The sequence below is a fragment of the Dryobates pubescens genome, chromosome 40, assembly GCF_014839835.1.
Source record: "Dryobates pubescens isolate bDryPub1 chromosome 40, bDryPub1.pri, whole genome shotgun sequence".
In the NCBI taxonomy this organism is placed as follows: Eukaryota; Metazoa; Chordata; class Aves; order Piciformes; family Picidae; genus Dryobates; species Dryobates pubescens.
This window is the reverse complement of record NC_071651.1, coordinates 2188345-2214206: the sequence shown is the minus strand read 5'-3', so window position 1 is coordinate 2214206 and position 25862 is coordinate 2188345. Positions and strand designations below refer to the sequence as shown.

The following is a 25862-nucleotide window of genomic DNA, read 5'->3' as shown; positions in this document are numbered from 1 at the left end:
GACCACTGCTGGCTCCTGGGACTCTGTCAGCCACTGCCACCCCCAAGGCCTTCCCCTGCAGGCTGCCCCCAGCCCCCTCCTCCCCCAGCCTGGCTCTGTGCTGCCCCTGCCCTGCCCCAGCTGCAGGAACCTTGCCCTGGGCCCTGCTGAGCTTCCTGAGCCTGGCTTGGGGCCACCTCTGCAGCCTGCCCAGCTGCCTCTGGGGCCCTTCCCTCCCTCCAGCATCCCAACCCCCCCAGCTGGGTGCCAGCTGCAGACCACTGCCCCTGGCCTCAGCACAGGGCTCCAGGAGCTCTGGGCCCAGTGCCCTCCTGGGCTCCATTTGGGCCCTGGGCTGTTGGCCACAGCTCCCCGAGTGCCACCCCCCAGCCAGGTCCTTTGCAGGGAGAGGTCCAGCCTCAGGTCCCTGCTGCTGCCAAAGCCTCAGAAGCAGAAAAGGTTTGGTTGGGAGAAAGATTTCATTCAACTCCAAGAGGGAAGAGACCAGAAGCAGCCTCAGGGGCAGGGGGCAGCAGGGAGCTGCAGGGGGGCTCAGGCTGAGGGGCAGGGTTGGGCTCCTGCAGGGTCCTGGCAGCTCCCAAAGCTTCTGGAAATGGGGGGGGGGGAGGGAAAGGGAGGGATGGAGGGGGGAGGATGGAGGGGGGGGAAAGGAGAGGGGGGAAAAGAGGGGGGGAAAGGAGAGGGGGGAAAAGAGGGGGGGAAAGGAGAGGGGGGAAAAGAGGGGGGGAAAGGAGAGGGGGGGAAAGGAGAGGGGGGGAAAGGAGAGGGGGGGAAAGGAGAGGGGGGGAAAGGAGAGGGGGGGAAAGGAGAGGGGGGGAAAGGAGAGGGGGGAAAGGAGAGGGGGGGAAAGGGGGGGGGGGAAGGGGGGGGGGGGAGAGGGGGGGGGGGGAGGGGGGGGGGGGGAGGGGGGGGAAAGGAGGGGGGGGAAAGGAGGGGGCAGGCTCCATGCCTGGTGTAAGCCAGGGCTCTGCTCTGGCTCTCTGGGAGCAGCATCTCCACTGCTCCCTGCACAGAGAAGGATCCAGCCCCAGGCTGGGAGGGAGAAGCAGGAATTGGGAATCCTTTGCCTCTCTGCCAGGAGCACCAAAGCTGGGCCTGGGGGCACCAAAGCTGGGCCTGGGGGCACCATCTCACCCTGGGCACCTCCCTAGCCTGAGGGCACCCCCCAGGACCTCCCTCCTGAGGAGGCTCTGCCCCTCCCCAGCAGCCAGCCCCAGAGGCAGGCAGCAGAGCTCAGACCCTGCCCAGGGCAGGGAAACTCTTTGGGGAAGGCAGAGGGAAAGCTTCAGAGGCTGCCAACAGCCTCCGAGCTCAGCGAGGTCACAGCTGGCACCTGGGCCGTGCCCAGCCGTGCCACAAGGCTCCGTGGCTCCTCGCGGGGCCGAGGCCATCGTCCTGCCAGGCTCTGCTTGGTCCCCGGTGCGTGCCAGGCTCGCTGGGGGGCGCTGCTGTGGTCAGGAGGGGTCTCCCCCCTTGGGTCATCTGGGGGTGGAGGCCTCTGAGTCAACATCGTTGAGCAGGAAGAGCTCCGGGCGGGCGGCAAAGCCAAACTGCTGCTGCAAGAGAGGCACAGGGCTCAGAGCTGGGCACAGCCCAGGCGGAGCAGGGCTTACCAAAGCCCAGGCTGAGCAGGGTTCAGCGAGGCCCAGGCTGAGCCCAGTTTAATGAAGCCAAATCTGAACCCAGGTCAACGAATACCAATCTGAGCCCAGCTGAATGAAGCCCAAACCGAGCACCACCTCAGCACCAGCTCTCCGCAGCCCCTCCAGGGAAGGGGATCCCCCCCCCCCCACTCCCCGCGGGGTTTAAGCCCTGGTTTAACAAAGCCGGCGCCGACCTCGCCGCTGCCCTCCCGGCGCTCGCTGCCGCCCCTGCAGCCAGGGCCTGGGGAATCGCAGCGGCCTCGGAGCTCCCGAGGAGGGTTGAAGGCGCCGAGGATTAATTGCCAGGCTTTAATTAAGCCACGGGCCCGCCGCGGCCACGCGTGGGGCCGGGGGGGAAGGTGAGGCCGTGGCGAGCACGGAGCGGCACTTGCGGCGCCCGCCCGTTCCACCCCCTGCCCCAGCCCCGGCTCATTAGCGGCTAATTAATTAGCAGAGGGAGCTGGCGGCAGCACCAAGCGAGGGATCCACCCCAGAGCAGCCTCAGATCGCCCTCCCCCCCTCCCCAGTGCCAATTAACTTTGGGGTGCAGCCGAGCCTTAATGAGGTGGTTAATTAGGGCGGCTGGCACCTCCCAGGCGCGACAGAGGGCAGGGAGCAGCCCGCAGAGGGCAGGGCTGGGCACCGCGGGCAGCGCTGCCAGCGGCTCCCGGAGTCTGCAGAGCCCCGGGAGACAGCCGGAGGGGGCAGGGGCAGGCGGGGAGGGGGTCGGGGCCGGAGCGGGGCAGGGGGCAGGCGGGGAGGGGGTCGGGGCCGGAGCTGCAGGGGACGCAGGGGTGGTGTCCCCTGGGGACGATCCGCGCCAAGCCCCCTGCCCGGGCAGGGTCGCCAGCAGCAGGTCGGAAGGAGCCTCCAGCACCTCCCGGCCGGGCCCGGGGCTCCGGCGCCTCCAGCCCCCGGGCACAGAGCAGCCGCTGGAGGCCGAGGGCCAGAGGGGGAGGAGGGTGCAGGGCGCCCGGGGCTGCGCCGCCGGAGCCGGCAGAGGCTCTTCAGAGAAGGGTCCTGGAAGCACAGCGTGGGGAGGGCTGGGAGGGAGCAACTCCCCCTGCCACGGCAGGGCCACCAGAAGAATACCGACCAGGACCAGGAGCAGGTGGGGGCTGAATGCCTCCAGAGATGGAGGCTGAGGAATCACAGCCTGGTGAGGGCTGGAAGGGACCCCCAGAGATCACCGAGTCCAAGCCCCCTGCTAACAGCCTCAGCCCCGGCAGCTGGCACAGGAAGGTGCCCGGGGGGGGCTGAGGAGGCTCCAGAGGGTTGGATCTACCCTGGGACAGCTTTCAGAGACCCAGAGCGCCGCAGAGTCTGGGGGGATGCTGAAGGGTTGCTGGTTTGGGTTGAAGCCACCCAGGTTTGGTCAACCACTCAGCTCTGCACTGCCCAGGTCAGCTCTGGAGCTGCTCTGAACCTGAGAGCCTGAGGAGCTGCAGCGCTCAGGCTGCAGGTCCAGAGGTTGGACGCTGGGAGAAGACTCTTCCAAGGGTCACTGGAGCAGGCTGGGCAGGGAGGAGGTAGAGACACCACCCCTGGGGGGGTCCAGAAGGGTCTGGATGAGAAGGGAACCAAGCAGAGATCCTGGCTGGACTCCATGAGCTCCTCCAAGCAGAGGAAGCTTGGCCACGGGGGGGAAGGAAGGCAGAGGCTGAGTGGGGAAACCTTCACTCTTCAGCCCCAGCTGAGGCCTCGCCTGGAGAAGCAGCTCCCAGGCAGCCCTGGGGAAGGACCCCCCCACAAAGGAGCCCAGACCGAGGTGCCAAAGTCTCCATCTTTAATGCTTTGTACAAAGTGCTCCAGGGGCAGAGCCTGGGGGGGGGCAAGGAGGAACCAAACTCCCTGAGGGGCAGAGGCCAAGGATGAGGACTTGGAGAGGAGGCTCTGGGGCAGAGCAGCAGCAGGGGAAGCCTCCTACAGCACCCCCTGACCCCCCAGAGCCCAAAGCCAGGACCGGGGTGGGGCTCCCCGGGGGGGGCTAAGGCCTGGAGCATCCCAGCAGGGGAGGGAATCCCACCGGGAGCCCAGGACTGCCCTGGCACCTGCCCAGCCCCAGGGGCAGCCAGCAGTGCCCAGCTGGGCAGGGTAAGGGTGGGAAGAGGCCCAAGGACTGTGCCTGGCATCCAAGGGAGTTCTCATGCCATGCTTTGGGGCTTTGCCTGGCACTGGCACCACCAGATGCCCCCAGGGCTTGGGCTGGAGCCCAGCTGAGAGCTCAGCAGGTCCCTGTGCTGCCCCAGCTGTGCCACCCTCCTCCTGCTCACCCTCAGCCAGCTGCTGGCACAGTGTGCCCAGGGTTTGGTCACCCAGGAACAGAGCCCAAAGTGCTGCCTCTGATGCCAGGGGGCACTGTTGGCACAGCAGGTCCCTACCTGGCACCAGAGGGCACCTGAGGAATGCCAGGGAGGAGCCCTGGCAAGGCTGGGGCTGGAGCCCAGCCCTGGGCACAGCTGAGCTGGGAGGAATGCCCTGGGGGGGAGGGAAGTGGCAGTGGTGGCACAGGCAGAGCCTGGCAGGGACCTTGGTGGCCTTGGCAGAGCCTGGTCCTGAGCCTGCACTGCCAGGGCTTGGTGCCCACGAGCAGGGGCACCTCAGCCCCCTGCACTCACAACCCAGCCCCTGAGACCCCTCTGGAGCTGGGCCCTGGGCCCCAGCCCCCCACAGCCTCCAGCTGGGCACAGGAGAGCCAAAGCCAAGCAGAGGCCAACCCCCACCCCCGGGGCACTGCCCCCAGCACCCAAGGGCCACACTGGGCAGGCCCAAAGCCACCCAGCAGGCAGGAGGTGACCTCCAAGGCCACCTGGAGCCTTCTGTGGCCACCTGGCACAGAGACCACCTCCAGCTGAAGGTGCCCCTCGAAGAGGGTCTGCAGGGGAGCTGGGGCAGAGCCTGGTGCCAGGGAGGAGCTCCTGCAGGAGCTGTCCCCACCCCCGGGGGCCATTCTGGGGCATAAAACTGGGATTTGGGGGCAGCCCAAGGAGGTTTCCATGGAGCCCAAGCCAGAGGGAATCAGCTCAGCACAGCCAGAAGGGAGCTGGGGGGGTCCCAGCCTCTTGCCTTGGCTGAGCACTGAAATCAGCTGGGGGTGGAGGCTGGGGGACCCCAAAAGTGGCAGAATTAATGCTGGGGAACCCCAAATGTGGCAGAATTGATGCTGAGGGACCCCAAATGTCACAGAATTGATGCTGAGGGACCCCAAAAGTGGCAGAATTAATGCTGGGGAACCCCAAATGTGGCAGAATTAATGCTGGGGAATCCCAAATGTCACAGAATTGATGCTGGGGAACCCCAAATGTGGCAGAATTGATGCTGAGGGACCCCAAAAGTGGCAGAATTAATGCTGGGGAACCCCAAATGTGGCAGAATTAATGCTGGGGAATCCCAAATGTCACAGAATTGATGCTGGGGAACCCCAAAAGTGGCAGAATTGATGCTGAGGGACCCCAAAAGTGGCAGAATTAATGCTGGGGAACCCCAAATGTGGCAGAATTAATGCTGGGGAATCCCAAATGTCACAGAATTGATGCTGGGGAACCCCAAAAGTGGCAGAATTGATGCTGAGGGACCCCAAAAGTGGCAGAATTAATGCTGGGGAATCCCAAATGTCACAGAATTGATGCTGGGGAACCCCAAAAGTGGCAGAATTGATGCTGAGGGACCCCAAAAGTGGCAGAATTAATGCTGGGGAACCCCAAATGTGGCAGAATTAATGCTGGGGAATCCCAAATGTCACAGAATTGATGCTGGGGAACCCCAAATGTGGCAGAATTGATGCTGAGGGACCCCAAATGTCACAGAATTGATGCTGGGGAACCCCAAATGTGGCAGAATTGATGCTGGGGAACCCCAAATGTGGCAGAGTTGCTGCTGAGGGACCCAAATGTCACAGAATTGATGCTGAGGGACCCCAAATGTCACAGAATTGATGCTGGGGAACCCCAAAAGTGGCAGAATTAATGCTGGGGAACCCCAAATGTCACAGAATTGATGCTGGGGAACCCCAAAAGTGGCAGAATTAATGCTGGGGAACCCCAAATGTGGCAGAGTTGCTGCTGAGGGACCCAAATGTCACAGAATTGATGCTGAGGGACCCCAAATGTCACAGAATTGATGCTGGGGAACCCCAAAAGTGGCAGAATTAATGCTGGGGAACCCCAAATGTCACAGAATTGATGCTGAGGGACCCCAAATGTGGCAGAATTAATGCTGGGGAACCCCAAATGTGGCAGAATTGATGCTGGGGAACCCCAAAAGTGGCAGAATTAATGCTGGGGAACCCCAAAAGTGGCAGAATTAATGCTGGGGAACCCCAAGTATGGCAGAATTGATGCTGAGGGACCCCAAATGTCACAGAATTGATGCTGGGGAACCCCAAATGTGGCAGAATTGATGCTGGGGAACCCCAAGTATGGCAGAATTGATGCTGGGGAACCCCAAATGTCACAGAATTGATGCTGGGGAACCCCAAATGTGGCAGAATTGATGCTGAGGGACCCCAAATGTCACAGAATTGATGCTGAGGGACCCCAAATGTGGCAGAATTGATGCTGAGGGACCCCAAACGTCACAGAATTGATGCTGAGGGACCCCAAATGTGGCAGAATTGATGCTGAGGGACCCCAAATGTCACAGAATTGATGCTGGGGAACCCCAAATGTGGCAGAATTGATGCTGGGGAACCCCAAATGTCACAGAATTGATGCTGAGGGACCCCAAATGTCACAGAATTGATGCTGAGGGACCCCAAATGTCACAGAATTGATGCTGGGGAACCCCAAATGTCACAGAATTGATGCTGAGGGACCCCAAATGTCACAGAATTGATGCTGAGGGACCCCAAATGTCACAGAATTGATGCTGGGGAACCCCAAATGTCACAGAATTGATGCTGAGGGACCCCAAAGTGGCAGAGTTGCTGCTGAGGTTTGTCCTGATGTGCTTCTGCCCCCTGGAGGCCTCCCCTCGTGGCCAGCTCTGCCCTGCAGTGCCAGGGCAGCCAGCCCAGGGCCCCTCTGAGCACAGAGGTAGACTCTGGCCAGGGTGTCTCTGGGTCACTCCTTGCCCACTGCCCCCCAACCCTGCCCCCCAGCAAGCTGCATCTGGAAGGGCTTTAGCTTATTGCTCTGGGGTTTGGTTCCAGGGCACTGCTGGAAGCAGCAGCAAGTCCCTGGGGCTGCAGAGTTTGTGCTGCTCAAGGGAGGGGAGGGCTGGAAGCAAAAGCATTAAGGGGGGGCAAGGGGGGGGATCCATCAGGCTGCACCAAGATGCACCAAGAGGCTGGAGGAGACCAAGAGGCTAATCAACAAGTTGGATGCACCAAGATGCCTCAACAGGTTGGATGGGGCCAAGAGGTTGGCTCAAGAGGGTGGAAGCATCAAGAGGTTGGATGGGACCAAGAGGTTGGCTCAAGAGGTTGACTGCATCAAGATGCACCAACAAGTTGGATGAGCTCAAGAGGGTGGATGAGCCCAAGAGGGTGGCTCAAGAGGGTGGACAAGCCCAAGAGGGTGGCTCAAGAGGATGGATGAGCTCAGGAGAGTGGATGAGCCCAAGAGGTTGGCTCAAGAGGGTGGATGAGCCCAGGAGGGTGGATGAGCTCAAGAGGTTGGCTCAGGAGGGTGGATGAGCTCAGGAGAGTGGATGAGCCCAAGAAGTTGGCTCAAGAGGGTGGATGAGCCCAGGAGGGTGGCTCAGGAGGGTGGACGAGCTCAAGAGGGTGGATGAGCCCAGGAGGGTGGATGAGCCCAAGAGGTTGGCTCAGGAGGGTGGATGAGCCCAGGAGGGTGGCTCAGGAGGGTGGATGAGCCCAAGAGGGTGGCTCAGGAGGGTGGATGAGCCCAAGAGGGTGGCTCAGGAGGGTGGATGAGCCCAGGAGGGTGGCTGCAGCAGCACCAGGAGCTGCTGGCTTGCAAGCAGAAGCCTCAGGAGGTTGGAGGCAGCTGGCAGAGGTCGAGGTTGGAGGCACAGGGAGGGTCCCTCCATGCCATGCAGGGGGCTGGCAGTGGAGAGCAGCTCAAGGCTCTTCCTGCCCAGGGCGATCAGAGTCCAGCAGAGCACAGCCCCAGCCCCGGGGGGGTCCCAGCAGCGCCCTGGGCCCCGGCCCTGGCTGCGTCCCCAGTGCCCCTGGCTGGGCTGGCAGCACAGGGCCAGGCTGGCAGTGGTGGCTGCTGGCTGGCAGCAGCTCTACTTGGCAGGGTCTGCAGCAGGCTCCTCGCTCAGCAGGGTCCTGGTGACGCTTACCGTGGTGCCGCAGGCCAGGAAGGAGAGCCCCAGGGCCACCAGGCACAGCCAGGTCTGCAGGGAGAGCAGGGGGTCAGAGGGGCCAGGGGGGGCCCTGGGGGCTGCCCTGGGGGCTTGGCACAGGCTCATGGAGCAGGGAATGGGTTGGGTTGGAGGAGACCTTTGGCATCGCTGAGCTTGACCCAGAACTGCCCCAGGCCCCCCCAGCCCCTGGCCCTCAGCAGCACAGCTCCAGGGTGGAGGCTCCACCAGCACCTCCCTGGGCAGCCTGGGCCAGGCCTGGGCCAGCCCCAAGGGGCAGAAATTGTTCCTCAAGGCCAACCTGAGCCCCTCTGGGGCAGCCTGAGGCCACCTCCTCTGGTCCTGGCCCCAGAGCCCAACCCCCCCTGGCTCCAGGCTCCTCTCAGGCACTGGCAGGGAGCCAGGAGGTCTCCCCTCAGCCTCCTCTCCTCCAGCCTCAGCCCCCCCAGCTCCCTCAGCTGCTCCTCCCCCCCCCAGCCCCTTCCCCAGCCCCTTCCCCAGCCCCCTTCCCAGCTCCCTTGCCCTTCCCTGGCCCTGCTGCAGCCCTCCAAGTCCTCCTGGCCCTGAGGAGCCCAAGGCTGCCCCCAGGCTGCCAGCTGTGCCCCCCCAGTGCCCAGCCCAGGGGCAGCATCCCTGCCCTGCTGCTGCTGCCCACAGCACTGCTGCTGCAGCCCAGGCTGCTGGTGGCCTCCTTGCCCCCCCGGGCCCCCCCTGGCTCCTCTCCAGCTGCTGGCACCAACCCCCCCCAGGGCAGCTCCCAGCCCCTCTGCCCCCAGCCTGGAGCCCTCCTGGGGTGGCTGTGAGCCAGGGGCCCCCTGGGCACTGTCTCTGCTTCTGGGTTCTGGTGCTGCTTGGGCCCAGGGCTGGAGGTGGGAGGAGAGGGGAAGGCCTGGCCTGGCCTGGCTGCAGGATCCTGCACTTGGCCTTACTGCCCCCCAGGAGGATCTCCTCAGCCACCCCTGCAGCCTGCCCAGGTGCCCCTGGATGGTTCCCACGCCCCTGGCACAGTGACTCCAGCTCGGTGCCATCTGCAGAGCTGATCCTGCTGGCTCCATGGAAGGGCTCAGGTTGGAAGGGAGCTCAGAGCTCAGCCAGCTCCAAGCCCTGCCATGGGCAGGGACCCCTCCCCCAGCCCAGGCCGCTCCAGGCCCTGAAGGAGGCTTTGATCTTTGCATGGTGCCACCAGGAACAGGACCTGGGACCTGTCCTCCACCACCCCCACGGTGATTTTGGGTCCATTTCAGGGTGGTTTGGGACAGCCAAAGGCTCCCAGCTGCAAGCTGCTGCTGCTGGGTCTGGGCTGGCCCAAGGCTGCTGAGTTCAGCCTCATTGATCAGCTCCTAGTGGAGGCTCCTTGGGTCCCTTCCACCCTCCCCAGCCCCTCCTGGAGCAGCTCTGAGGTGCAGCTGGATGAGGCCACTGGGGGGATGTGGGGCAGGAGCCCCCCGGGGGGCTCTATGGGGCAGGAGGTCTCTATGGGGCAGGAGCCCCCCAGGAGGCTCTATGGGGCAGGCTGGCTGCAGGGATGAGCCTGGGGGATGCCCTCCCCTCCCCCAAGCCAGCTGGGGGCTCCACGCCCATCCCCCCTCCCTGGCACCGCCCAGGGGCCCTGGGGGTCCCTCCCAGGCCTGCAGCAGCCTTTGGCCTGAGCTGAGCCCCAGAGAGCTGCTGGGGGCTGGGGGCAGGGGCAAGGCCTCGGGGGGGCAGCAGAAAGGATTCCCCAAGGGCAGGAGGCCACAGAAGCCTCAACCTCCCCTGCAGCTCCAGGCCTGCCCGGGGGTGCCAGGGCCTGTGCCAAGGTGCCAGGGTCCGTGTCAAGGTGCCAGGGCCCGTGCCAGGGTGCCAGGGCCCATGCCAGGGTGCCAGGGCCCGTGCCAGGGTGCCAGGGCCCGTGCCAGGGTGCCAGGGCCCGTGCCAAGGTGCCAGGGCCCGTGCCAAGGTGCCAGGGCCCGTGCCAAGGTGCCAGGGCCCGTGCCAGGGTGCCAGGTGCCGGCTAGGCAGCACTCACCAGGTAGGCCACAAAGGCCAGGTAGAGCAGGCTGAGGATGGCAGCCCCGACGTAGAGAGCCAGGTGGCCCAGGGCCAGCACGTAGGCAACCACGAAGTAGATGTTGATGCAGCAGATGAGGAGGATCAGCAGCCCCCCAGCGACCCTCCAGAACCTGCAGGGCACAGCTGGTGAGGGCAGGGCAGGGCAGGGCAGGGCAGGGCCTGGTGAGGGCAGGGCCTGGTGAGGGCAGGGCAGGGCAGGGCAGGGCAGGGCCTGGTGAGGGCAGGGCAGGGCAGGGCAGGGCCTGGTGAGGGCAGGGCAGGGCAGAGCCTGGTGAGGGCAGGGCAGGGCAGGGCAGGGCCTGGTGAGGGCAGGGCAGGGCAGGGCCTGGTGAGGGCAGGGCAGGGCAGGGCAGGGCCTGGTGAGGGCAGGGCAGGGCAGGGCAGAGCCTGGTGAGGGCAGGGCAGGGCAGGGCAGAGCCTGGTGAGGGCAGGGCAGGGCAGGGCAGGGCCTGGTGAGGGCAGGGCAGGGCAGGGCCTGGTGAGGGCAGGGCAGGGCAGGGCAGGGCAGGGCAGAGCCTGGTGAGGGCAGGGCAGGGCAGGGCAGGGCAGAGCCTGGTGAGGGCAGGGCAGGGCAGGGCAGGGCAGGGCAGGGCAGGGCCTGGTGAGGACAGGGCAGGGCAGGGCAGGGCAGGGCAGAGCCTGGTGAGGGCAGGGCAGGGCAGGGCAGGGCAGGGCCCAGCTCCCCCAGCACTCACAGCCCGTTGGCGAAGTCGTGCATGACGCCGGGCAGGCTGGTGAAGGTCAGCACCGGGATGAGGGCGAAGGGCAGCTGCAGGCAAGCAGAGACAGAGCTCTGATGAGCTCAGCACCAGCACCCAGCCCAGAGCTGCCCCCACGGCCTCCCCCCTGCCACCAGAGCCTGAGGGACTTCCCCACAGCCAGCAGGAAGCAACTTCAGACCCTGCTTCATCTCCACCACCGCCCAGCCCAGCAGCTCCACAGCTCCTGGCCCTGCTCAGCAGCTTCTCCAAACCCTCAGGCACCTCAGGAGCTGGGAGAGGAGAGACTGAGCCAGGAGGGGAGGCTGAGGAGAGGGAAGCTGTGGCTGCTCCCTGCCGGGAGCTGTTCCAGGCCAGGCTGGATGAGGCCTGGAGCAGCCTGGGCTGGTGGAGGTGACCCTGGGCATGGCAGGGGCTGGGAGCTATCATAGAACCAGAGAAGTGTTAGGGTTGGAGAAGGCCTCCAAGGTCACCCAGTGACCCTCAGCCCAACCCCACCGTGGTCTGGGGCACAGCCCTGTGAGGAGAGGCTGAGGGAGCTGGGGTTGCTCAGCCTGGAGCAGAGGAGGCTCAGGGGAGACCTTCTTGCTCTCTCCAGCTCCCTGCAGGGAGGCTGTAGCCAGGTGGGGGTTGGGCTCTTCTCCCAGGCCCCCAGCACCAGAACAAGAGGACACAGCCTCAAGCTGTGCCAGGGAAGGTTCAGGCTGCAGGTGAGGAGAAAGCTCTTCCCAGAGAGAGATTTGCCCTGGGGCTGTGCTGCCCAGGGGGTGGTGGAGTCCCCACCCCTGGAGGTGTTCAGGAGGGGCTTGGATGTGGCACTTGGAGCCACAGCTGAGTTGCCAGGAGCTGTTGGGGGGCAGCTTGGACTCCATGACCTCTGAGGTCCTTCCCAACCTAATCCCCATCCCCCATCCCCATGCCCCCTCCCCGCCCCCCGGGCCGGTGCCGACCTGCAGGCTCATCAGGACGTTGAGGAAGTCGTTCATGCCGGTGAGGTGCTGCACGTCCTGGAAGATGGCCACCAGCAGCGTGGGGGTGACGGCGATGGAGCGAGTCAGCAGCACCCGCGCGAAGCGAGACCAGCGCAGGTTGAGGAAGCCCTGCGGGGGACAGCGCTGGGCAGGGGCGGGCGGGGGGCAGGGGGCGGGCGGGGGGCGAGCAGGGGCAGGGGGCGAGGGGCAGGGGGCGGGCGGGGGGCGGGGGGCGAGGGGCAGGGGGCGAGCAGGGGCAGGGGGCGAGCAGGGGCAGGGGGCGAGGGGCAGGGGGCAGGCGGCGGGGGGAGAGGACCCTCAGCGAGGGCAAGAAGGCCAAGAGCAGGACCCTGCCCCTGGGCAGCGGCCAGGCAGAGCAGAAGGCTCCAGGGAGACCTTCTGGCGGCACCGGAGGCAGCGCAGCTCCGAGCCGGCCCTGAGCTCCCCCCGCAGGGGACTCTGCACCAGCGGCTGGGGCCCGTGGGTGGAGGAGGGAGGGAGGGGAGCTGGGGGGCAGGGTGGGGACACCTCCTATATAGGCAGAGGAACGCTGGGGTGCCTGCTCCAGAAACCAGCAAGGAGAGGAGGAGGAGGAGGAGGAAGGAAAGCAACAGCAGCCATGCCCAAGAGATACAGCCTGGAGCAGAGCCCCCCTGGCTGTGAGCTGAGTGAGTACCACAGAGCCCTGGCTGGGTGACCTCAGCAGCCCTCTGGGGTCAGCTCCCCCGAGGCAGGCAGCAGCCTCATCCCAGACTCCCAGCAAGACATCAGCCTGGGCCCAAACTCCCCTAAATTCATCACTCTCATCCCTGGATCCCCCCAGATCCATCAGCCTCAGCCCAAAATGCCAACAGCACCTCAGCACCACCCCAAAATCCACCACCCCCATCCCTAGCAGGGCCAGGGAGGGGATTCTGCCCCTCTGCTCCCCTCTGCTCACACCACCCCTGCAGCTCTGGGGCCAGCTCTGCAGCCTCTGCTCCAGGAAGGCTCTGCAGGGGCTGGAAGGTGTCCAGAGCAGGGCCAGCAGGAGGAGCAGAGGGCTGGAGCTGCTCTGCTGTGAGCACAGCCTGAGGGAGTTGGGGTTGTGCAGGCTGCAGAGGAGAAGGCTCCAGGGAGACCTTCTGGTGGCCTCCCAGGGGCTGCAGGAAAGCTGGGGAGGGACTTTGGAGGCTGCCAGGGAGGGACAGGACTGGGGGGGATGGAGCAGAACTGGAAGTGGGGAGACTCAGCTTGGCTGTGAGGAGGAAGTTCCTCCCCAGGAGGGTGCTGAGAGCCTGGCACAGGCTGCCCAGGGAGGTGCTGAGGGCCAGGCTGGAGCTGGCTGTGAGCAACCTGCCCTGGTGGGAGGGCTCCCTGCCCATGGCAGGGGGCTGGAGCTGGCTGAGCCTCGAGCTCCCTTCCAGCCCTGAGTCTCAAGCCCCTGAATCCCTCAGCCCCATCCCAACCCCCCAAATCCATCACTCCCACCCCTGAATTCCCCAAAGCCATCACCCAAATCCACCCAAACTCCTTCACCCTCCTCCCCCAATCCCCCAACTCTTCCCCCCAGATCCTCTCCACCCATCCCACAATCCAGAGACTCCTCTCCATTTTCCACCCCCAGCCCCCAACCCTTTGGAGCCTTCCCCCCTGCCCTGCAACCTGCCCCTGGCCTTCCCCTGCTGAGCTTTGGGTTTCTTCTCCCTCCCCAGCCAGGGCTCCAGCTCCTGGATCTCTCCTCTGCTTTTTCCAGCCCCTGGGAATTCCAGCAGCCCTCCTGGGGTTCTTTGGGGCTTGGAAGCTTTGCCTCTGCAGGAGGCAGGGAGCTGCCCCCGGCCCAGGCCGGCCTGGGGCACAGAAGGGGCAGAGCAGGGGCTCAGGGGATGCCACTCCCCCAGCCCAGCCCCCCCCTGGCACTGTGCCCTCAGCTCAGAGCCAGCCCCAGGTCCCAACAGAGCTCTCTTGGAGCTGCCAGGATGGGAAAAGCTCAGGGGGGTGGTGCCAGGGACTGGAGCTGGCAGGGGTCTTGTGCAAGCAGAGAGCAATTAACTGAGGTCACCAATTAAACCTCCTGGGAGGGAGAGCAGGAGAGGCTGGGAGGGGAGCTGCTGGGCAAGGACCCTGGAGGGGCCTGGAGGACCCTGGATGGGCCTGGAGGGGCCTGGAGTCCACCCCAGAGGGTCCTGCTGGCCAATCCCCTCTCCATGGCACAGCCATCCCAGAGTGGTTTGGCTTGGAAGAGGTCTCCCAAGGCCACCCAGGCCAAGCCCCCTGCAGCCACCAGGGACCCCTCCAGCCAGAGCAGGTTGCTCAGAGCCTCACCAGGAGTAGCTCCAGGGATGGGACCTCAAGCACCTCCCTGGGCAGCCTGCTCCATGGCTCCAGGGGCTCCTGGAGGGCCTCAAGAGGGCCAGCAGGGCAGGGGAGGTGCTGCTGCCCTCTGCTCTGCCCCAGGGAGGCCACAGCTGGAGGAGGCCTGGGGCCAGCTCTGGGCTCCCCAGCTGCAGAGGGCCAGGGAAGGGCTGGAGAGAGCCCAGGGGAGGCTGGAAGGATGCTGAGGGGACCTGGAGCAGCTCAGGCTCATAGCCCTGGGGCTGAGAGCCTGCAGCAGAGCAGCCCCAGAGGGGCTCTGAGCAATGCTCAGCAAGAGCTGAAGGAGCTCTGGGGGGCAAGAGCCTGGGGCTGGCATCTGCTGAGTGGTGCCCAGGGCCAAGGGGCACAGAGTGCAGCCCAGGAGGCTGCAGCAGAGCAGGAGGAGAAAGTTGTTTGGGGTGAGGCTGCTGGAGGCCTGGGGCAGGCTGCCCAGGGAGGCTCTGTGTGGAGCCTCCTTCCCTGCAGGGCTTCCAACCCCCCCTGGGCACTGTGCCCCTGGGCACCCTGCTGGCGATGGCACCAGGGGAGCCCCAGAGGCCCTTCCAGCCTCAGCACTCTGCAAGTGGGACTCTGAGGAGGGGGCTGGGGGCAGGCTCAAAGCACACTGGGGGAGGGCTCCAGTGGGCTGCAGGGGAATCCCCAGGGGAGCTTGGAAGGCTCCTGCCCAGAGCTGGCCCTGGTTACCTCCATGACAAACTGCCCAGAGTAGGTCCCTGTCATCGTGGAGCTCTGCCCAGCAGCCAGGATCCCAATGGCCCAGATGTAGAGAGCAGCAGGGCCAAAGTAGCAGCCCAGGACAGCACCCTGCAGGGGAGGAGGCAGAGCCACAGCTGACTCAGGAGGGGTGGAAGAGACCTCCAAGGGCCAACCCCCAGCCCCAGCACCCCCCTGGCCCCCAGAGCCAGACTGGACCCCAGGAGGTTCCAGCCCAGCCTGGGGAGGAGCTCTGGTGAGAGGCTGCTGGAGGCCTGGGGCAGGCTGCCCAGGGAGGCTCTGCTGCAGTCTCCATCTCTGGGGAGCTTCCAACCCCCCCCTGGACGTGTTCCTGGGTGCCCTGCCCTGGAGTCACCCCAAACCCTGCACTCCACTGTGTCCTGCCCTGGGTGACCCTGGGGGGTTGGTCTGGGTGACCTCCAGAGGCCAACCTCCACCCTGGGATGCTTGGTGGCTCCTCAGCTGCAGCTGAGCCAAGCAGCTCCACAGCAAGGCCTGCCCAGGGGGTGCTGCTGCACAGCCCCTGGGGTGGGTTAGGGGGAGCAGGAGGGGGCCAGGGACTCTGCTGCCTCACAGGGCTGGGCTCAAGGACCTCCAAGGGTCTCCTCCAGCTGTGGTTTTGGGGGGTCCTGGCGTTCAGCACCCCCTGCCCAGCCGGCAGCAGCTGCCAGAGGAGGCCAGGGGGCCCTGGGGGCCACTCACCCCCTTGTAGATGTCCACCTCCAGGGTCTGGTTGTTGACAGGGAAGAGAGAGGAGTGAGGGCTGCTGGAGTTGACACAGACAGCGTTCTGCAAGACAGGGCAGCAGGTTGGCCCTGCCCAGCTGAGCACAGCACAGCCTGCAGGGAGCAGCTGCAGGGCCCAGAGGCTGCAGGGCCCAGAGGCTGCAGGGCCCAGAGGCTGCAGGGCCCAGAGGCTGCAGGGCCCAGAGCCCGCAGGGCAGCAGCTGCAGGGCCCAGAGGCTGCAGGGCAGCAGCTGCAGGGCCCAGAGGCTGCAGGGCCCAGAGGCTGCAGGGCCCAGAGGCTGCAGGGCCCAGAGGCTGCAGGGCCCAGAGCCCGCAGAGCAGCAGCTGCAGGGCCCAGAGGCTGCAGGGCAGCAGCTGCAGGGCCCAGAGGCTGCAGGGCCCAGAGGCTGCAGGGCCCAGAGCCCGCAGGGCAGCTGCTGCAGGGGCCAGAGGCTGCAGGGCAGCAGCTGCAGGGCCTGGAGGCCGCAGGGCAGCTGCTGCAGGGGCCAGAGGCCGCAGGGCAGCAGCTGCAGGGCCCAGAGGCCGCAGGGCAGCAGCTGCAGGGCCCAGAGGCCGCAGGGCAGCAGCTGCAGGGCCCAGAGGCCGCAGGGCAGCAGCTGCAGGGCCCGGAGGCCGCAGGGCAGCAGCTGCAGGGCCCGGAGGCCGCAGGGCAGCAGCTGCAGGGCCCGGAGGCTGCAGGGCAGCAGCTGCAGGGCCCAGAGGCCGCAGGGCAGCAGCTGCAGGGCCCAGAGGCCGCAGGGCAGCAGCTGCAGGGCCCAGAGGCCGCAGGGCAGCAGCTGCAGGGCCCAGAGGCTGCAGGGCAGCAGCTGCAGGGCCTGGAGGCCGCAGGGCAGCTGCTGCAGGGCCCAGAGGCTGCAGGGCCCAGAGGCTGCAGGGCCCAGAGGCCGCAGGGCAGCTGCTGCAGGGGCCAGAGGCTGCAGGGCAGCTGCTGCAGGGCCTGGAGGCCGCAGGGCAGCAGCTGCAGGGCCCAGAGGCCGCAGGGCAGCAGCTGCAGGGGCCAGAGGCCGCAGGGCAGCAGCTGCAGGGCCCGGAGGCCGCAGGACCTCAGCAGCTGCCGGATGCCCTCTTGGGCCGGGCGCCCCCCGCAGGCAGAGGCCGGGGCCGCGCAGGCTCGCAGGGCGCCGCCAGGGGGCGCCAGGCCTCACCACGTCGGCGTTGGTCCTGCCGTAGAAGGCCTCCGCGAAGACGGCGACGACGAAGACGTTGATGATGAAGGAGACGAAGAGAGCGATGCAGGACTCGAGGAAGAAGTACTTGTTGGCCTCCCGCACCGCCCGGCGGCTGCCGCGCTCCACCTGCCGCGACTGCGCACGGCACAGGCGTCAGGCAGCGCTGTGCCAGGCAGCGCTGTGCCAGGCAGGGCTGTGCCAGGCAGGGCTGTGCCAGGCAGGGCTGTGCCAGGCAGGGCTGTGCCAGGCAGGCTACAGACAGGCTGGGCTGTGCCAGGCAGGGCTGTGCCAGGCAGGGCTGTGCCAGGCAGGGCTGTGCCAGGCAGGCTACAGACAGGCTGGGCTGTGCCAGGCAGCGCTGTGCCAGGCAGGGCTGTGCCAGGCAGGGCTGTGCCAGGCAGGGCTGTGCCAGGCAGGCTACAGACAGGCTGGGCTGTGCCAGGCAGGGCTGTGCCAGGCAGGCTACAGACAGGCTGGGCTGTGCCAGGCAGCGCTGTGCCAGGCAGGCTACAGACAGGCTGGGCTGTGCCAGGCAGGGCTGTGCCAGGCAGGGCTGTGCCAGGCAGGCTACAGACAGGCTGGGCTGTGCCAGGCAGCGCTGTGCCAGGCAGGCTACAGACAGGCTGGGCTGTGCCAGGCAGGGCTGTGCCAGGCAGGCTACAGACAGGCTGGGCTGTGCCAGGCAGCGCTGTGCCAGGCAGCGCTGTGCCAGGCAGGCTACAGACAGGCTGGGCTGTGCCAGGCAGCGCTGTGCCAGGCAGGGCTGTGCCGGGCAGGCTACAGACAGGCAGGGCTGTGCCAGGCTGGGCTGTGCCAGGCAGCGCTGTGCCAGGCTGGGCTGTGCCAGGCTGGGCTGTGCCAGGCTGCGCTGTGCCAGGCAGGCTATAGACAGGCTGGGCTGTGATAGGCAGGGCTGTGCCAGGCAGGCTACAGACAGGCTGGGCAGTGCCAGGCTGGGCTGTGCCAGGCAGGCTACAGACAGGCTGGGCAGTGCCAGGCTGGGCTGTGCCAGGCAGGCTACAGACAGGCTGGGCTGTGCCAGGCTGGGCTGTGCCAGCTGTGAGAGGCTCAGCCTGGCCCCCAGCAGCCCACAGCTCACCACGGAGCCACAGGCTGGGTTGGGCTGGGAGGGAGCTCAGAGCTCAGCCAGCTCCAAGCCCCTGCCCTGCCCAGGGACCCTCCACCAGCCCAGGCTGCTCCAGGGCCTCATCCAGCCTGGCCCTGAGCACCCCCAGGCAGGGGGCAGCCACAGCCTCCCTGGGCAGCCTGTGCCAGGCTCTCTCCCCCCTCCTGGGGAACAATTTCCTCTTCCTGTTCCAACTCAGTTCAGCTTCTCCCAGCCTGAAGCCACCCCCCCCCCCCCCCATCACCACAACCTCTTATCCCAAGTCCCTCCCCAGCCCCTCCAGGCACTGCCAGGCTGCTCTCAGCTCTCCTGCAGCCCCTCCAGGCACTGCCAGGCTGCTCTCAGCTCTCCCTGCAGCCCCTCCAGGCACTGCCAGGCTGCTCTCAGCTCTCCTGCAGCCCCTCCAGGCACTGCCAGGCTGCTCTCAGCTCTCCCTGCAGCCCCTCCAGGCACTGCCAGGCTGCTCTCAGCTCTCCTGCAGCCCCTCCAGGCACTGCCAGGCTGCTCTCAGCTCTCCTGCAGCCCCTCCAGGCACTGCCAGGCTGCTCTCAGCTCTCCTGCAGCCCCTCCAGGCACTGCCAGGCTGCTCTCAGCTCTCCCTGCAGCCCCTCCAGGCACTGCCAGGCTGCTCTCAGCTCTCCCTGCAGCCCCTCCAGGCACTGCCAGGCTGCTCTCAGCTCTCCTGCAGCCCCTCCAGGCACTGCTAGGCTGCTCTCAGCTCTCCTGCAGCCCCTCCAGGCACTGCCAGGCTGCTCTCAGCTCTCCCTGCAGCCCCTCCAGGCACTGCCAGGCTGCTCTCAGCTCTCCCTGCAGCCCCTCCAGGCACTGCCAGGCTGCTCTCAGCTCTCCTGCAGCCCCTCCAGGCACTGCTAGGCTGCTCTCAGCTCTCCCTGCAGCCCCTCCAGGCACTGCCAGGCTGCTCTCAGCTCTCCCTGCAGCCCCTCCAGGCACTGCCAGGCTGCTCTCAGCTCTCCCTGCAGCCCCTCCAGGCACTGCCAGGCTGCTCTCAGCTCTCCTGCAGCCCCTCCAGGCACTGCCAGGCTGCTCTCAGCTCTCCCTGGAGCCTCCTCCAGGCTGCACAGCCCCAACCCTCCCAGCCTGGCCCCAGAGGGGAGGCTCTGCAGCCCCTGCTCCCCCCCAGGGTGTCCCCACTCACCTTGACCAGGGCAGAGTGCAGGTACATGTTGTGTGGCATGATGACAGCCCCCACGATGCCCACAGCCTGCTCCAGCTGGGGGGTGCCACAGTTGTGGCAGTAGGGGACGAAGAGGCCCTGCAGCACCTTCCCCTGGTCAGGTCTGACAGTGATGTACTGGGTAGGGAGAGAGGGACAGGAGGGTTGGTGACTCCTGGCAGCTGAGGCCACCCTGGGGAGAAGGGCAAGCACAGGGTGGCAGCTGCCTGCTGGGGCAGGGGGTGGCAGCTGCATGGCAAGGAGGCAGGGCAAGGGCACAGGGCAGAGCTTCAGATGTCTTTAAGCCACAGCATCGTGGCAGGGGGTGGGCTGCAGAAGGCCTCCAAGGTCACCCAGAGACTCTCAACCCAACCCCACCAGGGGCACCAAGCCATGGCCCCAGGGGCCAGGGCCACAGGGTGCTAGAACCCCTCCAGGCATGGAGGCTCCACCAGCACCCCCAGGGCAGCCTGGGCCAGGCCCTGACCACTCTGAAGGGCAGAAATTGTTCCTCAAGGCCAACCTGAGCCTGCCCTGGGGCAGCCTGAGGCCTTCTTCTCTTCCCCTGGCCCCAGAGCCCAACCCCCCTGGCTCCAGGCTCCTCTCAGGCACTGGCAGGGAGCCAGGAGGTCTCCCCTCAGCCTCCTCTCCTCCAGCCTCAGCCCCCCCAGCCCCCTCCCCAGCTCCCTTGCCCTTCCCTGGCCCTGCTGCAGCCCTCCAAGTCCTCCTGGCCCTGAGGAGCCCAAGGCTGCCCCCAGGCTGCCAGCTGTGCCCCCCCAGTGCCCAGCCCAGGGGCAGCATCCCTGCCCTGCTGCTGCTGCCCACAGCACTGCTGCTGCAGCCCAGGCTGCTGGTGGCCTCCTTGCCCCCCTGGGCCCCCCCTGGCTCCTCTCCAGCTGCTGACACCAACCCCCCCCAGGGCAGCTCCCAGCCCCTCTGCCCCCAGCCTGGAGCCCTCCTGGGGTGGCTGTGAGCCAGGGGCCCCCTGGGCACTGTCTCTGCTCCTGGGTTCTGGTGCTGCTTGGGCCCAGGGCTGGAGGTGGGAGGAGAGGGGCAGGGGCAGCAGGGGGCCAAGGGGCAGGGGGTGGCAGGGGGCTAGGAGCAGGGGCAGCTGGGGGCAGCTGGGGGCAGGGGCAGCGGGGGGCAGCGGGGGGCAGGGGCGGGGCTGGGGCGGGGCTGGGGCGGGGCTGGGGCGGGGCTGGGGCGGGGCTGGCACCTCGTAGCCGAAGGTCAGAGCCATGATGGTGATCAGGAAGCCAAACAAAGCCTCCAGCTTCCGCAGGCCTGGCAGGAGGAGAGAGGAGCATCAGGGCTGGGGAGGAGCTGTGCTGGGAGGCAGGGAGGGCACCGGGGGGAGGAGGAGGAGCAGTTACCATATTTGTCCAGGAAGAGGAAGGCAAAGGTGTCAGCGATGGTGATCAGCACCCCCCCCCAGAGCGGGATCCTGCGGGAGGCAGCAGGGAGCCATCGGCTGGAGCCCAGCAGGGCCATGGAGGGCTGGGAGGGAGCTCAGGGCTCAGCCAGCTCCAGCCCCTGCCATGCCCAGGGACCCCTCCCCCCAGCCCAGGCTGCTCCAGGGCCTCATCCAGCCTGGCCCTCAGCACCCCCAGGCAGCCACAGCCTCCCTGGGCAGCCTGTGCCAGGCTCTCCCCAGCCTCCCTCTCAAGGATTTCTTCCTCCTCTCCCCTCTCAACCTTTCCTCTCCCAGCTCCAATCCATCCTCCCTCACCCTGCCACCCCCAGCCCTGGTCCCAGCTCCCCTGGAGCCTCTGCAGCTGCTGGCAGCTGCTCTGAGCTCTCCCTGCAGCCTTCTCCTCTGCAGGCTGCACAGCCCCAACCCTCCCAGCCTGGCCCCTCAGGGGAGGCTCTGCAGCCTCTGCTCCTCTCTGTGGCCTCCTCTGGAGCCTCTCCAGCAGCTGCAGCTCCTCCCTGTGCTGGGGGTCCCAGGGCTGGGGGCAGAGTCCCCTCCCTGTGCTGCTGCTCTGCCTCCTGCTGCTGCAGCCCAGCTCAGGGCTGGCTTCTGGGCTGCCAATGACCACTGCTGGCTCCTGGGGACTCTATCACCAGCCCAGCCCTCTCCTGTCACCTCCAGGGGCAGGACCTCGTTGTCCAAGGGCTGGTTTGCAGCCTCAGGAGCTGGGGCAGGGTCTGTGCCCTGCACACAGCTCAGGCCAGAGGCTCCTGCCCCAAGCTCAGTCTGGGAGCACCAGGAGGGAAGGAGGCTTGGAGGTGACTGGGTGCAGAAGGGCAGCTCCCTGCCCCCCTTGGGCATTCCCAACCCTGCCTGATTTGGAACAGGGTTTGGAGAACCTGCAGCAGGGCTGTGGGGTGGCTCAGGCAGAGCTGAAGTCAGCCCCAGGCCCCAGAGTGCAGCTCAGCAGCAGCTCAGCAGCAGGCAGCAGAGGCTGAGTCACCGCAGCCAGCAGGAAGGGCTCTGCTGACTCAGCCTCCCCAGGCAGCTCAGCTCAGCTCAGCAGGGCTGCAGGACACCACAGGACACCACAGGACACTTGGCTGAGGCTGGGGGGCAGAGGTCAGCCCCAGGCCTGCTGCTGAGCAGCACAACTCACTTGCCCATGGAGAGCAGGTTGATGGCGATGGCCGAGCCGATGACCTCCTGCATGTCGGAGCCGATGATGGCCAACTCCACCATCAGCCAGAGCATGATCCTGGGCACCTGGGGCAGGGAACAGCCAGAGCTGCTCAGGGCAGGCCCAGCAGCCCCTGGAGCCGCCCCAGCTGAGCCTGGGGGTGGGGATGCCCCCCCCGGCCATGGCTGTGGTATGGAAAGCAGGCAGGGAATCACGGGGGGTGGGCAGGGACCCCCCAAGGGCATCCTGCTTGGATGTCCCCAGGGGTGGAGGCTGCAGCACAGCCCTGGGCAGCCTGTGCCAGGCTCCCACTCTGCAGAGCTGCTCCTGATGCCCAACCTAAGGCCAGGCTGCTGCAGTGCCAAACCACTGCCCCTGGGCCTGTCCCCACAGCCCCTTCTGAGCAGTCCCTCCCCAGCCTCCTGGAGCCTCTGCAGCTATTGAACTGCAGCTCTAAGGCCTCCCTGAGGCACTTCCACAAGCCAAGCCCCTGCCCTCCATGCCCTGAGCTGGGAAGGGCCCCAGGAGATGTCTCACACGGGCAGGGCAGTGACAAAGCCTCAGGGGCTGGATGAGAAACAGCAAACTGCTCTCTGCTGGGCACAGCCTGGACTTCCCCAGGGCCCTTCCCAAGGCAAAGCCTCCCTCAGCTGCAGCTGACCAGGGCATGGAGCCCCTCCTGGCACAAGGCTCCAGGAGAGCTGGGCAGGGACCTGGGGCAAGGGCTGGGAGGGACAGGATGAGGGAGGATGGATTGGAGCTGGGAGAGGAGAGGTTGAGAGTGGAGCAGAGGAAGAAATCCTTGAGAGGGAGGCTGGGGAGAGCCTGGCACAGGCTGCCCAGGGAGGCTGTGGCTGCCTCCTGCCTGGAGGTGTTCCAGGCCGGGGTAGGATAGGGATAGCATAGGGATAGGACAGGGATAGGACAGGGATAGCATAGGGATAGGATTAACCAGGTTGGAAGAGACCTCTGAGGTCACCTTGGCCTCCTTGGCCCCCTGGGCACACTGCTGGCTCCTGTTCAGCTGCTCTCCCCCACTCCCCCCAGCTCCCTCTCTGCCTGGCTGCTCTCAGCCCCTCTGCCCCCAGCCTGCAGCACTGCCTGGGGTTGCTGTGGCCAAAGTGCAGCCCCTGGGATGTGTTCAGCCTCATCTAAGTGGCTGAGGCCTGGGGCAGCCTGGGCTGGGGGAGGGGTCCCAGCCCACAGCAGGGGCTTGGAGCTGGCTGAGCCCTGAGCTCCCTCCCAGCCTGAGCCCTTCCATGACCAAAACTCCTCCCATCAAGCAGGAGCCCTCCTGAGCTTGCTGCTGGGCAGCACTTGGCACTGAGTGGGCAGCAGTGGCCCCTGGCAAGGGGACTCCTGCCCCAGTGCCTCCTACCTTGTGGTACTGCCTGTGGCAGACCTCCGCCAGGTGCAGCCCGGTCACCACCCCCAGCCTGGCCGCCAGCCGCTGCAGCAGCAGCCCGATGATGGTCGCCAGCAGCAGCACCCAGAGCAGCTGTGGAGGGACAGGGGGCAAACAGGCAATGGGTCCACAGCCCCAGGGAGGTCTGCAGCCTGCCCAGCCCCCCCCAGGCCACCTTTGTGGAGGTTAAGGTTCCAAAAGCAGAGCCCAGGAGCCGCGGCCGGGGGGGCCGGGAGAGCCTCCCGCTCCGGGCTGCTGCTGGCTCAGCAGCAAGGCCCCCGGCGGGCTGGGGGCTGCCCAGCCCCCCCCGGGGGGCCTGCCCTCACCTTGAAGCCTGCCACAGCCCCTGACTGCAGGTCAGACTCGATGTTGCCAGGGTCCAGGTAGGCAATGCTCATCAGGAAGCCTGGCCCCGTGAAGGCCCAGAGCTTGCGGAAGCTGAAGCAGGAATGCTGCAGAGGGAGAGCAGAGCTCAGGCTGCAGCAGGCTGCAGGGGGCTTGGAAGGGACCTCTGGAGAGCATCCAGACCAGGGCAGGGCACCCAGGGCAGGGCACCCAGGGACACATCCAGAGAAGCCTTCACAGCCTCCCTGGGCAGCCTGCCCCAGGCTCCAGCTGCCTCACACCAAAGGATTCCTCCTCGTGTCCAGATGCAGCTTCCTGTGGCCAGGTTTGTGCCCAGCACCTCTGGTCCTGTCACTGGGGACCACTGAGCAGAGTCTGGCCCCATCCTCCTGACACCCAGCACCGATGAGATCCTCCCCCTCAGCCTCCTCCTCCTCTCCTGGCTGCCCACCCCCAGCTCTCTCAGCTCCTCGTGGGAGCTGCTCCAGAGCCCTCAGCATCTCCAGTGGCCCTGGGCTGGGCTCCCTCCAGCAGTTCTTTGTCCTCCTTCAAGTGGGGAGCCCAGAGCTGGGCAGAGTGCTGCAGGTGAGGCCTCCCCAGGGCACAGCAGCCAGCAGCAGATCCTCCCTCTCCCTGCTGGCCACACTCTGCCTGCTGCCCCCCAGGCTGCCACTGTCCCCCTTGGCCACAAGGTCTCCCTGCTGGCTCAGGGCTCCCTGGTGCCCAGCAGCACTCCCAGCTCCTGCTGCTCAGAGATCATCCCCACAGACCTTCCTTCAGGGCTTCCTCACTGCCCCAGCAGATGAGGTCAGCCCTGGATCCTCCCCCAAACCCTTCAGCAATCTCTGGCCCCAATCTAAAGGGTTTAGGGTCAAGAGGTAGCCAAGGAGAGGCTCTAGGGTGGGAGATGACTCCCCCAGGGCCACCAGTGGCAGCTGCTGCCTGGTTGCTTCACCCAAAGCAAAGAGAGGAGCTGGGGACAAGGCAGAGGCCACCTCCTGCTCCTCTCCTTGATAAGGGAACAAAGGACCAAGGTCCCCTCCTCCCCTGGGGCTACAGACCAGGCCCAGACCTTGCTGCTGGAGCTGCTCAGCAAATCCTGAGCCATGAATCATTAACTGCACAGCAAGCAGAGAGCCTGCACCACCCTGACAGGCTGGGGAGACCCTGGAGCCGGCCGTGGCTGCCACCTCCCTGGAGGTGTCCCAGGCCAGGCTGGATGAGGCCCTGAGCAGCCTGGGCTGGTGGGAGGGGTCCCTGCCCATGGCAGGGGGTTGGAGCTGGCTGAGCTTTGAGCTCCCTCCCAACCCATCCTGGAATTCTCCCCCAGACCTCCCTCCAGCAGCCCCCTGCCCATCCCCATGCCAGGGGAGATGGGGGCCCAGCAGCCAGGGCATGCCCCAGGCAGGGGGCTGAGGGGAGGTTCCTCACTCACTGTTTCATCCTCGGGGATGGGAACCTTGCTGTCGAAGTAGGTGGTGAAAGGCTCCTCGGAGCCCTCAGGTGGCTGCAGGGGGTTCCTGCTGCTCGATATGGTGCTGACCACCTCCCCCTGCTCCCCGGAGGCAGCATCTGTGGGGTGAGAGGGTCACAGAGTCACAGAAGGGTTGGAAGGGACCTCTGGAGAGCATCCAGTCCAGAGCTGGGCACCCAGGAACACATCCCGGGGGGGGGGGCTTGGAAGCCTCCAGAGAAGCAGAAGAGGAAGGAGGGAAAACCACTGGAGGCAGAGGAGAACTTGGCAGGGGCCTGGCAAGAGCTGGAGGCAGAGCAAAAGGCAGCCAGGCAACGCTAATTAAGGTCATTAAGAGCCAACGAAGTGCAAATCGCACGCAGGGCTGTGACCCCTGCCCAGCTCCCTGCCAGCCCTCCCCTGCCCCACAGGCTGCGGAGGCAGCCGGCCGGGAGCTGAGCTCCCCAAGCGCTCCTGGGGCAGCCCCGGGCCGGGGGCCGGCGAGCGCTGCCCCGCTGCGGGCTCCAGGCCCCGTCCGGGGCAGAGGGCAGCGGTCCGGAGGCAGGGGACAGCCGGGAGGCTGCCCGCAGCCCTCCCCTGCTCCTCGGCCGGCAGCAGGGGCGGCCCCGGGGGCTCCTCAGGAGAGCTGCGGAGCTCAACCCCCCTGGAAGGGCTGCGGGGCTGCTCCAGCCAGCAGCAGATCTCTTGCCCCGGCTTCAAACCTGCCCCTGCCCCCCCCGGCCCTCCTGGCTGCCCCCTGCTCCCGACCCCCGGCTGTTGCCTACCCGCTGTCCCCCCGCCCGCCCCCTGCCCCCCGGCTGCCCCCTGCCCCCGGTGCTCAGCGCCGCTCACGTCCGTCCCTCCGCGGCATGCCGAGGCGCGGCAGAGTCCCCAGCGCTCCGCCTGGCCGAGAGGAGGAGAAGCCGACCCCGGGCGGCGCTTTTACAGAGCTGCTGATTGCATCATCAGAGCAAACTCCTCCTCCTCCTCCTCCCCATCCTCCCCATCCTCCCTGGCACCCGCCTGCCCCGCAGCCCAGGGCAGGAGACCTCAGGCTGCACAGGGTGGGCTGGGGAGCCCCGGGGGCCGCAGGGCCGAGGGGAGGGGGAGCCGCCCCGGGGGCTGCAAA

The 25862-nt window shown here is 66.6% G+C and overlaps 1 protein-coding gene across 1 annotated transcript; it reads right to left on the bottom strand.

The window, feature by feature from the left end:
* Positions 1 to 1398: 1398 nt before the first annotated feature.
* SLC11A2 (solute carrier family 11 member 2) lies at positions 1399 to 23387 on the bottom strand. The gene is made up of 14 exons (XM_054177478.1): positions 23262 to 23387; positions 22909 to 23028; positions 21510 to 21616; positions 20313 to 20383; positions 20156 to 20223; positions 18922 to 19077; positions 16616 to 16774; positions 15427 to 15513; positions 14695 to 14814; positions 11635 to 11784; positions 10661 to 10734; positions 9922 to 10075; positions 7893 to 7946; positions 1399 to 1553 (listed from the first exon to the last, which is right to left on the bottom strand). Exons 1-14 carry the CDS (start codon positions 23331 to 23333, stop codon positions 1479 to 1481), a joined length of 1467 nt encoding a protein of 488 aa, XP_054033453.1. The 5' UTR covers positions 23334 to 23387; the 3' UTR covers positions 1399 to 1478.
* Between the last annotated feature and the right edge of the window lie 2475 nt (positions 23388 to 25862).